This window comes from Manis pentadactyla, chromosome 9 (assembly GCF_030020395.1).
Source record: "Manis pentadactyla isolate mManPen7 chromosome 9, mManPen7.hap1, whole genome shotgun sequence".
NCBI classification, from domain to species: domain Eukaryota; kingdom Metazoa; phylum Chordata; class Mammalia; order Pholidota; family Manidae; genus Manis; species Manis pentadactyla.
Window position 1 is genome coordinate 11,117,086 of NC_080027.1, and position 14,326 is coordinate 11,131,411.

General features: G+C 51.2%; 1 protein-coding gene across 1 annotated transcript; it reads right to left on the reverse strand.

Moving 5' to 3' along the window:
* Positions 1-260: 260 nt before the first annotated feature.
* Positions 261-1,899, reverse strand: IFITM5 (interferon induced transmembrane protein 5). Its single transcript, XM_036927169.2, has 2 exons — positions 1,071-1,899; positions 261-473 (listed from the first exon to the last, which is right to left on the reverse strand). Exons 1-2 carry the CDS (start codon positions 1,260-1,262, stop codon positions 261-263), a joined length of 405 nt encoding a protein of 134 aa, XP_036783064.1. The 5' UTR covers positions 1,263-1,899.
* Positions 1,900-14,326: the final 12,427 nt, after the last annotated feature.

The window sequence follows — 14,326 nt, forward strand, 5'->3', positions numbered from 1 at the left end:
AGAACTCCGTGCTTTTAATTGTGAAACAAGGCTGGCTGATGGGAGGGAGGGTCTGAGCTGGGGGCAGTAAGGTAGGGGTCAGGGTCTAAATGGGGGCTCTTCAGGGTCAGTGTTAGGTTCCCAGGCTGGGGGAAGGGCACCAGGCCCTGCAGCAGAGTGGGGACCCCAGGGGGTCAGGCTGGAGCCCCTGGGGCAGCACCATGGTGGTGGGTGTCCTGGGGTCAGGGGCCCTGGGTCAGGATGGGGACAGAGTCCAGCTGTCAGTCGTAGTCTGAGTCATCAAACTTGGTGCTGAAGAAGGCGGCGGAGTCCTTGGCCAGCCGAGACAGGTGCAGGGCGCCGGTCACCACCAGTGCCAGGAGCAGCAGGGGTGGCACCAATGCCCACATGGTGGCCAAGATGTTGTAGCACTTGGCTTTGGAGCCGAAGCGCCGGGCTGCCTCCAAATCTCCGGCCACCTTCTGGTCTCGAGCCTGGGGACCAGCAGGCCAGGTCTGTGCATGGGTTTGCAGCCTGAGGGCCTTGCCTCCCCCACCAGGCAGCCACTGGGTCCACACCTTGGAGGACCCATATGGGACCCAAAATCTGGATGGAGGGGTCCCCTGAGGGGACATTGCCCTGGGCCCAACCCACCCCCCTCATACCCCCAACTGGACTCACAGCTTGGCCCTCTGGGGACCCCTGTGTCCTGCTCCAGCTACGGGCCCAGTGGACATAAGGCTGGCAGCAGCCTCCAAGGACCCCCACCCCAGGAGCTGAAGGGAGCCCCCAGCGTGTGAAAAGCCCCTGTTTGATGAGAGAGACGTCCTTGGCTAACACCCCCCCACCCCCGATGACTTCTCTGCTCTTTTGGGTGGGCTAGGACTAGGCTCCCCCTTGGCTGTGACAGCACCCCGCCTCTATGGAGGGGCCCCGGTGAGGTGAGGCGCCCGGCCATCGCCATGCTGTCGGGCAGCCCCTCACAAGCAGCGCCCGTGGGGTCCCGCTGCACCCAGCTTGACAAGCAGGCCGGGAAACAGCCCTCCCGCCCGGCAGCCCCGCGGAGCCGGCCCCCCCACCGGCGCGCCCACCTTGATGGAGTAGGCCAGCGCCAGGAAGCCGAGGCAGCACAGGTTCAGGTAGAGGGTGCTGAACACCGACCAGATCAAGTGGTCCCGAGGTGGGGGGCCCGGCGCCCCCGGCGGGAGGGCCGAGTGGGCCGCGCCCTCGGGCTTGCGCGGCGCCGGCGCCCGGGGGTCCTCGCGGGGGTACGCGGTGTCCATGGGTTCCAGCGCCGTCTCCTCCTCGCTCGGGCGGGCGGGAGGGTGGGCGCGCGGTCGCTTATACCCGGCCGCCCAGAGCGGCCCGCTAAATATAACTACAAATTACAGGCTGCGGCCGCTCCCGCCCCGCCCTCGCGCCTCGGGGGGCTGCAGGCCGCCCCCCAGGGCCCCGCCCCCGCGGCCCCAGGGGCTGGCGGTGCCGCCGCGCTCCGTCCTGGCCCCCTCCTCAGGACCACAGCCCCAGGGGGCGCCAGAACCCGGCACCTGCTGTCACCAGGGCCTGGCCTTGGGAAGGCGTGCTCAGCAGGCGGGAGAGGGCCACCAGGGAGAAAAGAGCGGGGAGCAGGGTCAGAGAGGGGCCCCAGGACCAGCGACGTGCCTGAACACTGCTGTCAGGGCTACAGAGCGCTGTCCAAGCCCGCTTTGGGGCCTGGCCCCTCCTGCAGGGGTTGGCAGCTGCCTCTCAGCCCCCTGGCAGGCTACTCCTGCCCACCATGCTGGGGGGGCGTGAGCTTAGGGCCCTGTCCTGGTCTCATCTCCCTCTCAGGGCCCAGCAGCCTTTTGCTTAAATGCATCTACACCAATGACTGCCCTTTATGTCCAAGGGCCAGACTTCCCCCAACCCCAGACTCGCAGACCCACGTGCCACTCTCTGGAGGAGGGCTCACGGAGTCACCATCCTAACTCCAACGCAAGAGACCTGAGGATCTTCTAAAACCTCCCGTCTTAGGCAGCTGCGGCTGTGATAACAAAGTGCCATAGACCTGGTTGCTCACAGGCAATAGATTTTTATTCCTCACAGTTCTGAAGACTGGCGTCCAAGATCAGGGTGCCAGCACAGTGGGGTTCTGGGAAGACTGTCTTGCTGGGTGCATACAGCCAACTTCCCACTGTGCCCATACATGGCAGAAGGAGCAAGGGAGCTCTGTGGAGTCTGCTTTACCACAAATCTTATCACTTGGGCTCCACCCTCTTGACCTAACTACCTGCTAAACCCCCACCTAACATCACACTGGGTATTAGGAGTTCAACATACGATTTTGGAGGCAGAGGAGCATTCAGTTCAGTCCATTGCACTCCGCTACCTGGTCTGCCCCAGGGCAGGGGATGGCAGCTCCACTGCCCCCTCGCCCCCACACCAAGTCCATGTGGCCCCACCTGCCAAGGCACGCAGCATCTCGCTGTCCCCACTGCCTCTGAGGCCGAGGCCCCTCCCCTCCCACATGAGTGCAGCCGCCGTGCTTGGGTCCTCAGGGCTGCAGCGGGAGCAGACCTGTCACAGTGGAGGACAGGCCGAGCCCCCCCTGCCCAGAGCCCTGCAGTGCTCTCGCCTCACTCCAGCTGAGATCCAGGGGCTAACGAGGCCCTGCCAGACTGCCCCAGGTTGTGGCCCCTGGGCAGCAGGCTCTGTGTAGGATGCAGAGAAGGAGGCCCAGCCCTGTAGAAGGCTGGGGGAGGGTGCGGGGGGAGGCAGATGAGCCGCAGGCAGCCAGACAAAGACCTGAGCTGGCCCCTCAGGAGCCCGGAGCTTGGACGGCCCTTTGGAGATGTCCAGAGCAGGGCAAAGGGTCCAGGTCTCTGCACCCTTGTGTTGGTCAGACAGTGGAAGCAGGATGCGCCTTGAAAGAGGTGTGGCCTCAAGTGGCAGCATTTTCCCCCACAGAGGCAGCCCCCAGCAGCTGGGGAGTGGGCCCTCCTCCCCGAAGGTGGGTCTGAATTCGCATCACAAGGACAGTCACAGTCCACAGCAGCTGCTCACCAGGGCTTCTTCCTGTTGGTTTTGGGAGCAGCCCCTTCTGGACCCTAGGAGGCTGGTCATCCTGGGGTAACACGAAGAGTGAGGTGACCGGGATGAGCTCTGGATCCCGCTGCTGCCGCTGGGCCCAGAGCCACACTGAAGTCGCTCCTCCAGAACCCAGCCTGCCTTCTCCCCGCCCTCAGCTACTACATTGCTAGGCCCAGCAATGCGTGATCGACCCCTTCTGAGGTTTAGGCCTTCATTGCCCTTGCTGGGCACATGTCTGTACCATCAGAACTGGGCCGGAGGGCGCTTTGTTCCCACCAACAAGCAGCAGCAGCCGGCCGTCCTCCCTAGGACTAGCGTCACGTGGTCCTCGCATGAGGAACCCCTTGTGGCATCCAAAGCTGTTGGGTCAACAGTACCTTGTCGTGTCCTCGGCTGGAAACGTTCCCTTTGGGAAGGCACCAGTGGTCTTGGAAGTGACGAGAGGCAGTCCTGTCCTTGGGTCCTGGACACAACTGTCCTACCCCTGACCACCACCACCTCACCAAGGTGTTTGACTGACACCTTGAGCCAGGAAGGGTGTCCACCCTCTGGACGACCACGTCTGCTCTGCTTGGTCCAGCAGGCAGCTTTCGGGTGGAATGGTGTGGGCCAACTGGCAGGTCTGAGCTGTGTCCTGCCACTGGGTATGACACTTGATGTGGGACTGTAGAACCTGAAGAATCAAAAGTTAGCATAAGCACAGCCATCTTAAAGGCTCAAACACCATTTTCTAACCTAGAAGGAGAAAAATTACTAGAACTTTGAAAAATAAGTTAGTCAGCCAGTGTTAATTGTAGTGACCTTTAGTTAGCCAACCTCAATCAGTTAAGCTTATCTTGCTAGAACCACCCTAAACATTCCGAAAGTGATTTTATCTAACCAGACCCCCAGGATGAGGCGTCAGCCGAAAATTTATGTGTCTATGAAAAAAAAACACTGTATTGTGACTGTAGAAAATACTGCCCCTTTGAAAATGCTATAAAAACTTCTGGCTTTGTGAGTTCGGGGTCCTCGTTGAGACCCGCTGCGTCGGGCTAACGCATGGACCCCAGCTAGCTGGCCTCTGAATAAATTCCTCTTGCTTGTTGCATCAAGAGACGCCTTCCGTGAGTGATTTGGGGCGGCGTCCTCCTCTGGGAGAATCCAACAGGACCCAGGGTCAATGCTCTGAGCCCCAAGAGGTGCCCCTGAGGTCTGGCAACAGGGCAAGCAACCACACCCCAATACATGCCCCCCTTTGGGGCAAAGGGTCCAGTGAGTAACGGGCTTGCAGCTCTGTCCATGGGGGCCTTTCCCCTCACAGAGGTCGTCAGGCCACCGGCGTGGGCTGCAGTGCGGCCCCATCTCTCTCCGGCTTTCTCCCTCACATTGAACTGACCCATGGAGAACCAGGCTGGGAATTCTTCCTTCTCTGTTATCTGGCCCTACAGGGATCCCCCTTTAGCCTCAGGTGTGAGTAGAAGGGCAGGTGCTGGAAGCAGTAAGGGATTGCACAGGGTCAGGGCAGCCTGCCTGTTTGATCCAGAACATTCCACCCCCATCCTCAACTGCATTGCTGCTGGGTCTGCCCAAAGCTCTGACTCGGTGGGTCCAACAGCTCTTCTCGTGGTGGGCCATTCTGCCAGCGGCTCACCTGCCGGCCCTTGCCCACCTTTGGGGACAGGACAGGAAAGAGTGCCCTCACTGGTCGGGCGCACACTCCCCAGCCCCGGGCCGGGTCACTCTGAGTCTGGCGCTGCAGCTTCACCTAGGGACCCCCCGGGTTGGTCCCCCTCCATCTGGCCTGCGGCCCGGTCGTGGCTCTTACCCAGCAGGCCATTGACCCTGTGACCTGCTTTACTCCAGGGGAAGAGGAAATACCTGCTGGGAGGGGCCAGGGGCTGGGGCTGCACTGACTGTGTGATTTGGGCCTGGAGCCCCATGATTCCTTGACACCATGTATCCCATGTAAAAGAGGGACCAATAATACTTTGTTGAGATATTGTGATTTATAATAAGATATATTTAATCTATGTTTGCCTTTCCAGCACAGAGACCCTAAAGCCCTGTAACCTCCCAAGTACTGAGAGCGGGCAGTGTCTTTTGTTACGCTAATAAGGGGGCTTTTGGACCCCGGCGAAGAATGAGCTTCACAGTCAAGGTAGGAGAGCAAAGTACAGGCTTTTATTTAGAGATACAGTGAAAGGACAGAGCTCCCGGCTCACGCCAGGAGGGGACAAGAGAGTCCGTAGTGGTGCGTTGTCTAGGGGGTTTTATAGACAGTTGAGGATTTTTCGAGAACATGAAAAAAACTTAGGGGTGTGGACTTGTTAAGTGGTCTCTGAATATTTAGAATTAACACAAGCAACTTCCTCTGATGATTTCTCCTTGAGATACCAGCATCTTGGTCTGGGGGCATATGAAACAAGGCCACCTGCTCAGCCCCCTAAGGTGGGCTGAGGTATTGTTTGCTTAAGAATTTCTAACGTCTTAACTTCTTGGGTATTAAAATGCAATCTTATCTTTAAGGTGGAATCCTTCTTGCCTTTTACTGTGTTGTTTATGCCTGGACTTACTTGCTAAATTAGTTGCCCAGTTTGCAAAATCACTTCATCAGATCTGAAGGAGGAAAGACAGCACAGAGGCCTGGGCCTTTTAGTATGCTAAAGAGAACCTTACACATGATTATAAATGGTTAGCATAATAAAACATGTGCTACTCTTCTTTATCTGGGGAACATTAACTGATTTCACTGAAGAATGATTCTATAGCTCAATGTTTAACATAGAATTTTAGCAGGGGGGGGGTTCCTTGCATGTAGTTACATTGCTCTGACTGCAAATATCCCGCCTTGCCCCCTCACGGGAGGCCCTCACCCTACTCTGACCACATCCACGGTCCCTGTCTCATAAGGATGGGGGCTGGTAGCCAGGAGAACCAGCCCTGAGCTTAGAGGGTCGGAACTTTCTGCTGCACCTTACAACCTCCAGGAAGGGAAGAGGGGCTGGTGGTTGGATCAGCTGCAGGCCAATGACTCAGTCACGCGCACGAAAGGAAGCCTCCATAGAGACCCAGAAGGAGAGGGCGTCAGAGAGCTTCCAGTTGGTGCACACCTGGAGATCTGGGGGCAGTGGAGGCAGAGAGGCCACGGGGGCTCCGGGCCTCCCCACACACCCTGCCCTGTGTGTCTCTTCCGTCTGGCTGTTCCTGAATTGTATCCCTTTATAATAAACTAGTGATCTAGTGAGTAAAATGTTCTCTGCATTCTGTGAGCCGCTCTAATCCAACCGAAGGAGAGGGTTGTGGGAACCTCAGGTTTATAGCTGGTTTGTCAAAAGTACAGTGACAACCTGAACTTTCCGCTGGTGTCTGAAGTGGGGTGGGAGGCAGTCTCGTAGGACCCAGCCCTTAATTTGTGGGATCTGACCCTATCTCTGGGTATAGAGTGTCAGAACTGAGTTGAATTAAGTTGAATTCTTGGACACCCTACCAGTGTCCAAGAATTGCTTGGTGTTCTGTGGGAAGCCCCACAAACACATGTTGGAACTGGATTTTTAACCTTAAATATAAAACTGTCAATCATTTTTCCAGCAAAAATGGGTTTATTCTGGAACAGCAGAGAATTGCAAATTGTGATACACGAGCTACAGCAAACCCCAGCTAGGTCCAGAGAGCAGAGGAGACCCTTTCATAGAGAAAGGGGGTTCTGGGGGTGTCAGTGGCCGCTCACCAGCTGAGTTGTGACAGCCTCTCATTGGCTGGACTGTGGCTGGGGGAGCGGAAACCTCCCCTGCTCCTGCTGGGAGTAAAACCCTTCCTTCCTGTGGGGTGCAGCTGAGAAGGGGGGTGGGCGCCAGAGCTCCTGCCACGGGGCACCCCTGCTGTGTGGAGCAGGCTTCCCTTTACTGATTTTCACATTTCCCCCTTTCAATGTTTTCTTTGAGAACATCGTTGGTCAAGGGTCAGGTTTTCCATATTTAGGGGGTTTGTCCCTTAGTGCCAGGAAGGACCTTTCCTGGTTGTCACGTCCCACACTGGAGGGAAAGTACATAGAAGTAGGAAACCACTTAGGGCCACATTTGAGTAACAAGGAAGGTTAGGAGGGAGAACGTAGGCGCCTCCCACCTATAGTCCATATTTATCAAGATTATAAGCATTGGAGATCAGCTCTTTATTGGGTACATTACTTTTACAAGTCTGACAGGCAACAAAATACAAAAGTCAATTATACAAAACAGAAGAAGTAGCAAGACAATTCCAGGTTGCATGATGGTCCTAAATCAGCACTCGAGGTCTGAAAGTAGTCCATTGAAAATATTATTGGCACTTATCTTGATATAGGGGAGGTAAGTGCCCCCTACAGAAGCACCAGAGTCATGTATACCTCCTGGGAGCCCCTGCTTAAAGCAGGCATAAAAGCAGATGGCAAGTGCGGCAAGGGACACAGGAATGACCCAGTGATCAGGACAGACGCAGTGTCCGTGTGATCATGGAGCAGATACCTGGTGAACTTTTTCAAAACAGCAAAACTTCAAACGTACTATAATAGCATTGTTATCTCAAAATAACTGTTTAGAACCAATTGTGTTATCCATAATACAGCCTGTAAGGTTGCAAATTCAGAGCCGTGACTTTGGATAAGAATCCTGAGTCAGTCAGTTAATAGTTCAGAAGAAAGAAAGACTTTGTGAGTTCTGAGCTTTCTAACCCTCCAAAAAGCTCACAGGATCATGATGAAGCTGTTTCCAAAAGACCGTAACTGAAAAAAGAGATTTCCTCCTTTTGCAAGGGTTTGGGAACTGAAGAGAAGGACAATTTCCTTCGTGAAGGAGACCGAAGCAGCAAAAAGCGAGAAAGGTACACAGGCCTGGCCCATTCATCTTGGGGAAGCTACCTTGTCCGATGTCATCTGCTTCAACTCTGGGAAATCTTTATTTTCGGGTCATGAGGTAGCTGCAGACCCAGTCAGGGTTTGGTGCTCTTTAGCTGTCACGTGAATCCAAGAGCCTGTTCCTGGATTTTGGCTGCACCAAGGGTGGGCCCCCCAGGACGCAGTGAGTATTAGGAAAACTGATCAAGGGAAGCCTCCCTGACATGACATCAGGAGGCCTGCAGGGGGAGCTCCGTACCACCCTCCCGAGCAATCCCGCCTCAATGGGAAGGCAGGCAAGGACACCTGCAACTTTGTATTTCCCACTTTACCACCCAGGAGGACAGAAGGCTTCCATCTACCCCAGCAACAGCCCAGCCAATGGGAGACTGTCACAACTCAGCCGGTGAGCTGCCACAACACGTGGGACTCCCAGATTCCTCCAATGGGCTTTGTGCTTAGAACAACTCCCAACTCCCCTTGCCTCTATCCGCACTTTCTTGGGGTTTTACAGTAGCTTTCTTGTCCCAAAGTGCAATTCCTTGCTGTTCCTGAATAAGCCCATTTTGCTGGAAAAATAACCGACAGTTGTAAGGGTAAGCTTACTTGGTGTCAGGAGTGGAACCCAGAGAAAACCCCCAAGAGCTCTGGGGCTGGTGAGCACCAGGTGAGGTGCCCGGCCCTGGAGCTGGAGGGTCAGTTTTCTCCTGGATTTCAAGCTCCGCCGTCTTTGCCTTTTGAGCTCCCCCTGCTTTATTTGGGACCTGCTTTAAGGCCTTGTTCTTTACTTGTTTGGCCTTTGGTCCAATTCCTTTCTGGAACCAGACTGTGGAGCTGTGCTGCTTAGGAATAGTCCTTATTGCTCCAGAGGAAAACCACTCAGGAACAGGATCCCATTCATTGAGGTACTTTGAGGGGCCCCCCAAAGCATTTCCAGGGCCACAGCTAATTTTGTGTTTAAAAGCCATAGCCCTCCTCATGCACACTTCTAACTAAATGGGCCAACATAACTAAAACTGATTTAGGGCACCAATGGCTATTAAATATGGGAAACTTTTGATCTCCCTAAACTTAGTCTTCCAAACCTGAATTCAGCAGCATGGCTCTAAAATAGTCAAAACTGAACACGGCACCTATGTTAATTGGTGTAAGTCCGGGGAGAGGAAATTCCGGGGCAAAAATACCTCTAAAACCAAAATCAGTCAAAGGGAGAAATAAAGTTTAAAATCCGTTTATTGCTTACAAACTGCAGACTGGGCCGTTTCTCTCTCCTGCTCCAGCAGAAGCAAAACCAGCCCTCCCCCTCACCTCTCAGGTACAGATAAGCCCTCAGTTGCCCAGGTAATTACCCATTGATACAGAGATGAACTTCTCTCCACCCCTGAGGAATGATGCAAATGCACTAAAGCCATACTTCTTTCCTGTTGCTGGATGTTGGCAGCACCAAGGGTGGGCCCCCCAGGACGCAGGGAGTATTAGGAACCCTCCGGCTCAGGGTCTGCCTCCAGCGACAGTTTCCTCTACTGCCTCTGCACTGTCCCCACCTCCTCTGCTCCCTCCTCTCCTCGTTGACTAGAACCTGTCTTGTAGAGTTAAGTCTTCTGAGGATCCCAATAAATGCCAAGTTTCTCCTGTTCCCTGGACTAAGACTGAAATTTGAGCCGTAGTCAAAGAGTTCCCTAGAGTGACTGAGGAACCTGTGGGTTTGCTGTGTTTAACATAGCTTTTCAAGCTTACCAACCTGGTTTCTCAGATTCAAATTAATTAGTTAACCCACATGCTTGTAGCTGACGGCCAGGCCAAGTAGCCTGATGGGAACATCCTATCCTGAAAGGGATCAGGAGAAACAGACTCCTAACTTTCGCAAGATGCTAGAACACTCGCTGGAAACCTCCAGGGAGCAATGACAGTTGCTTCTCCTAAGCCTGTTGATTGGAATAAATTCAGGTTTCCGTACAAAGCCTGATGCACCTGTTCATGACTATTACAACTGACTTCAGATTATTCTCAAAGAAAACCTTGGTCTCCTTTAGACGCTGAATCCAGCCCAGTAGCATTTCACTCTATTAAACAGGCTAAAACCTGGGTCTTAACCTTTTCGTTAAAAGGACTAGGACAGAATGGAGACCTGAAGGGACTGGAATCTGTCCTCTCCGATTTGGCTGACCTGGCAAGCCAGCATGCTCACACCCTGGAGGAGTCACCTAAAACAGCAATGCCAACATCCCAACTTTCAGCTCTGGCAAGTGAAGCAGCCCTGGCCTTGGGGCACTAAAGCGGCTCCAGCAGCGGGGCCTCCACAGATTCCTGTCTCTGAACCTGTCCCCTTCTGTTTAGGCCCTGGAGAGAGACACACCCCTTCCTCCTTAGTTCCTCTGCACTATTCATGTACCAGGCCGAGATTTCTTAGAAAAATACCAGGCTGTAATTTCTTTCCCTTCAAAGGGGGAAATAATGTAGAACTTGACATTAGTAATCAAGATGGCCAACCAGGGGATTTAAGTGACACTTTGACACCTTTTATCTGCTGTCTCTGGCAGCACCATAGCTGAGTCCGTGGGCACTGATCACCTGTTCCTGCAGGATCAGCCCACAACCTCCTTATGAACCAATCCTCTAGTGATGATGCCGGGGTTCTTGTTTGCGGAGTTGAAGAATGAACTTAGCAAACATCCAAGGTAGGAGAGCCAGGGAGAGGCTTTCATTTAGAGATCAAGTGAGAGGGCAGAGCTCCTGGCTCACGCCAGGAGGGGACAAGAGAGTACGGGGTGCTGCATTGTCTAGGGGATTTGAGAGACAAAGGGCTAGGGATGCAGACCTGCCAGATGGTCCCAAAATGTTTATTTTTGAAGAGATACCAAGTTTCTTATCAGTGGGTTATTCTTCAAAGTTAGCTTAACACAAGAAATTTACTGCTTTGATTCTTTTCCAGGGTATCAGCTTGTCTGGAAGCATATTAATGAAGACTGTATGCCTTGCCTTCAATGTGAGCTGAGCCACTGCCCTTTGATTAAAACGCAATCTTACCTTTAAGATAGAATTCTTCCTGAATAAGCTGGGCCTTTTAGCAGGTGTTAAAGTAAATCTTACAATAGTATGTTCTAATTGACATAGTGAAAACAGGCTATGCTGAGATACTTCTCTTTATCTGGGGAGTATTCAAACTTTTAGGTCAAGTTGATCTTGGCTTTTTAGTTTTAACTAACCTCACTGAAGAATGCTTATATTCCTAGTTTGATATTTTTACTTTAGAGAATTAATGTGACTTTGGCTTTGCTTAATTGTTTAATACGTAGTTTTGAAAGGGGTCTTTTTCCAGAGGCCCTCACCCTACTCTGACTGCACTCACGGTCCCTGTGTCAGTGATATTCCAGATTTTACAGTGCACCCCCCACTAAGATTAAAAGAGATCCCTCAGAATTAATTAATCTCCCCAGAATTAATCAATACCGTATGGATAAGAAGCCCTTTTAAGGCATCGAGCCCAGAATAGAGGATCACAGGCTCGGGGACTCATCATCCCATGCACCCCATGCCCTAGTCCTACCGATACCCCCATTTTACCTGTGAGAAAACCCAAAGGCCAAGGATGGAGGTGTGTCCAGGACCTCCAAGCAGTAAATTACATGCTATCCCCTGGCACCCTGTTGTTGTACATGAGCCCCATAAGCTGCTGACATCCACTCCCCCAAACACACATTAGTCACTGTAACTGACCCACAGCACCCCAGCTGGTAAGGGCAACCAGCATTGTTTTGCTTTCACTTGGGAAGGACAGCAATCCACCTGCACCGCACAGTGACGCCCTTACTTTCCACAACCCTTAAAGGCTGAGCTGGAGGATGGGAAGTGTTCTGTGGGCCCCACCTGGTTCCAATGCCCAGATAGATGGTCTGCTTCCCTGCTCTCTTCTCAATCCTCTGCACGGGAAGACAGCACCTGCCTGTCAGAGCTTCTGGCCTTAGAGGAGCACAAAGTCTCCTAAGAAAAATTGCAGTTTGCTCAAACTCAGGTTCAATACTTAGGACATCTGATCTCGGAACGACGACTACATTTGGATCCAGGGAGGCTTCATGGCCTCATCCCAAACTCCCAAAACCTAAAACAAAGCACCACTTATAAGGTTTTATTGGGCTGGCTGCCTACTGCTGGAACTGGACCCAACCTTCTCTCTTAAGGCTCAATCTCTATACGCCTTACTGAAACAATGAACCTGACCATTATTTGGAAAATATGGACGACATAGCTTTCGGGACTTTAAAGAGAAGCCTAATAAGCCCCTGCCCTCGGACACCCTGACCATAACTTCATTTTATCCTCTTTGTATGTGAGAAGTAAGGGAACGCCCTTGGGTCCTCACCAATAAAGCACGGGGACCGTCATCGACCGACAAGGTGTTAGAGCCAACACCTGGGCCCTGTGGCACCAGGACACACCCTTGCCCCGGAGCCACTCCTGCCTCTGCCCTTTTGGTTAAGGACACTGAAGAAACACCACAGGATGCCCCTTAACCATCCTCGTGCCTTAGCCAAGGGCAAAACCACAAGCATTTACACGGGTAGCCCGTGTGCCTGCAGGGCACCTCGTGACTTCAGAAAGTCATGCAGAGAGCAAGGCTTCCCTACTGTCAATGGGGATAAGATAAAAATGGCTCCTATAGATATCTAAGCTGGCCTGTGCATACAGTAAAACAACAAATTTGACTGGATCTATACTGTTGGAACTCAATCAAGAATTAGGAGAAGTGCAAATTGTAGCGCTCCAAAATCTTACAACTACAGATGATTTACTGTTAAAAGAACATAAGGGATGTGAACATTCCCCAGGAATGGGTTGTTTTAATTTGTCTGATTTCTCTCAGACTGTTCAAGTTCAGTTGAACAATATCCACCATATCATAGATAAGTTTTCACAAATGCCTAAGGTGCCTAACTGGTTTTCTTGGTTTCACTGGAGATGGCTGGTAATTACAGATATGCTTTGGTTATGTAACTATACTCCTATTATGTTAATGTGTGTGCGCAATTTAAGTAGTAGCTTAAAACCTATACATGCTGAAGTTACTCTACAAAAAGATATGTCAAAGAAATAATCAATCTTCCCATGTTTTCTTCCGCCTGCTACTTCTATAGCTTTTCTTCTTCCTTCCTAATTACAACCCTTAAATAGAATTCGTGCCTCATATCAAATTTACCGAGTATCATAATTCTTCCAAGTGGTAAAGATACCTCAAGACAAATGCTGGGCATAGAAGCTACAGGGCATAAATACGCAAAGAAATAAAAAGCTAACCATTTCAAACAATAAGGCTTCTCTCTCACTTACCAACTTCACATTTCCCTGTATGGCCCCGGAAGATGACTGGTTAGCCAGAGACGGGTAAGATTCCTCAAGGGAGGAACAACCTAAGACAGGCACAGTTGCAGGGGGGTCATCAGGTGAGAAATTGGGGATCAACAGAGGTGAGGCTTAGAACCTCACCCCCCCCCCCGTTCTGAGAGAAATCTTCTGCATATGTGGATGTTTTATTGCCCTGGTCTAGCTTGGATTAACACATAGTCTACAGGCACACACCTGATCATCTACATTTGCTCTCTTACAGCACTAAACTATGTTTTCTACCTTTATCTTGTATCTACCTACCACTTCAGCATTTTATTAAAAATAATAATAATAAAGAGAGAAATGTGGTATCCACATATAAATCAAGTATAAAAACCAAATGAGTATTCATATTTGAACTGACTGTTTATAGTTCATAATGCATGAGCAAAACCGAAAGTTTCTGTGATGACTGCCCTTGTACTGTTCACTATGTAACTCATTCATTATGTAAGAATTTGTTCTACATGTAAGAACTTGTTTGTTATGCCTCAGAAGATTGGAGACTGACGAAAATTAGGCTTGGGGTGGATTAATGATTGTGCATTGAGCATTGACTCCCCTATACAGAATTTTATTGTTGTTAACAACCATTTGATCAATAAATATGAGAGATGCCCTCACAAAAAAAAAAAAAAAAGGACAGACTTCCAATGGTAAAATAAATAAGTAACCGGGATGTAATGTATAGCATAAGGAATATAGTCAAGATATTGTAACAGCTTGGTAGGGTGATAGCTGGAACCTAGAATTATGTATATAAATGTTCTACCACTGTGTTGTACACTTGAAACTCATGTAATGTAATACTGTGCGTCAACTACCCTTCAATAAAAAAATAATTATCTACAAAAAAAAAAAAAAAAGGCTCCTATGCCCAACATTTATTAGATGCCATGCTTCTGCCGGCTGCTCCAGCTAGCATGAGGTTCCTGGGTATTCCAGACTCAGACCCTGTTGGCCGAAGGAAGGCACCTTGCTGATACTTCTGCCAGAAACACTGCTGTCAAGGAAACCAACAGCCAAACCTTGTCATGTTCCAAAGGG

Excerpts from the sequence above, each read along its gene's own strand:
- IFITM5 (XM_036927169.2), bottom strand. The coding sequence starts at position 1,262 with ATGGACACCGCGTACCCCCGCGAGGACCCCCGGGCGCCGGCGCCGCGC. Across the intron at positions 474-1,070 it reads CGCTGGCCTACTCCATCAAG|GCTCGAGACCAGAAGGTGGC; the intron begins GTGGGCGCGCCG and ends GCTGGTCCCCAG.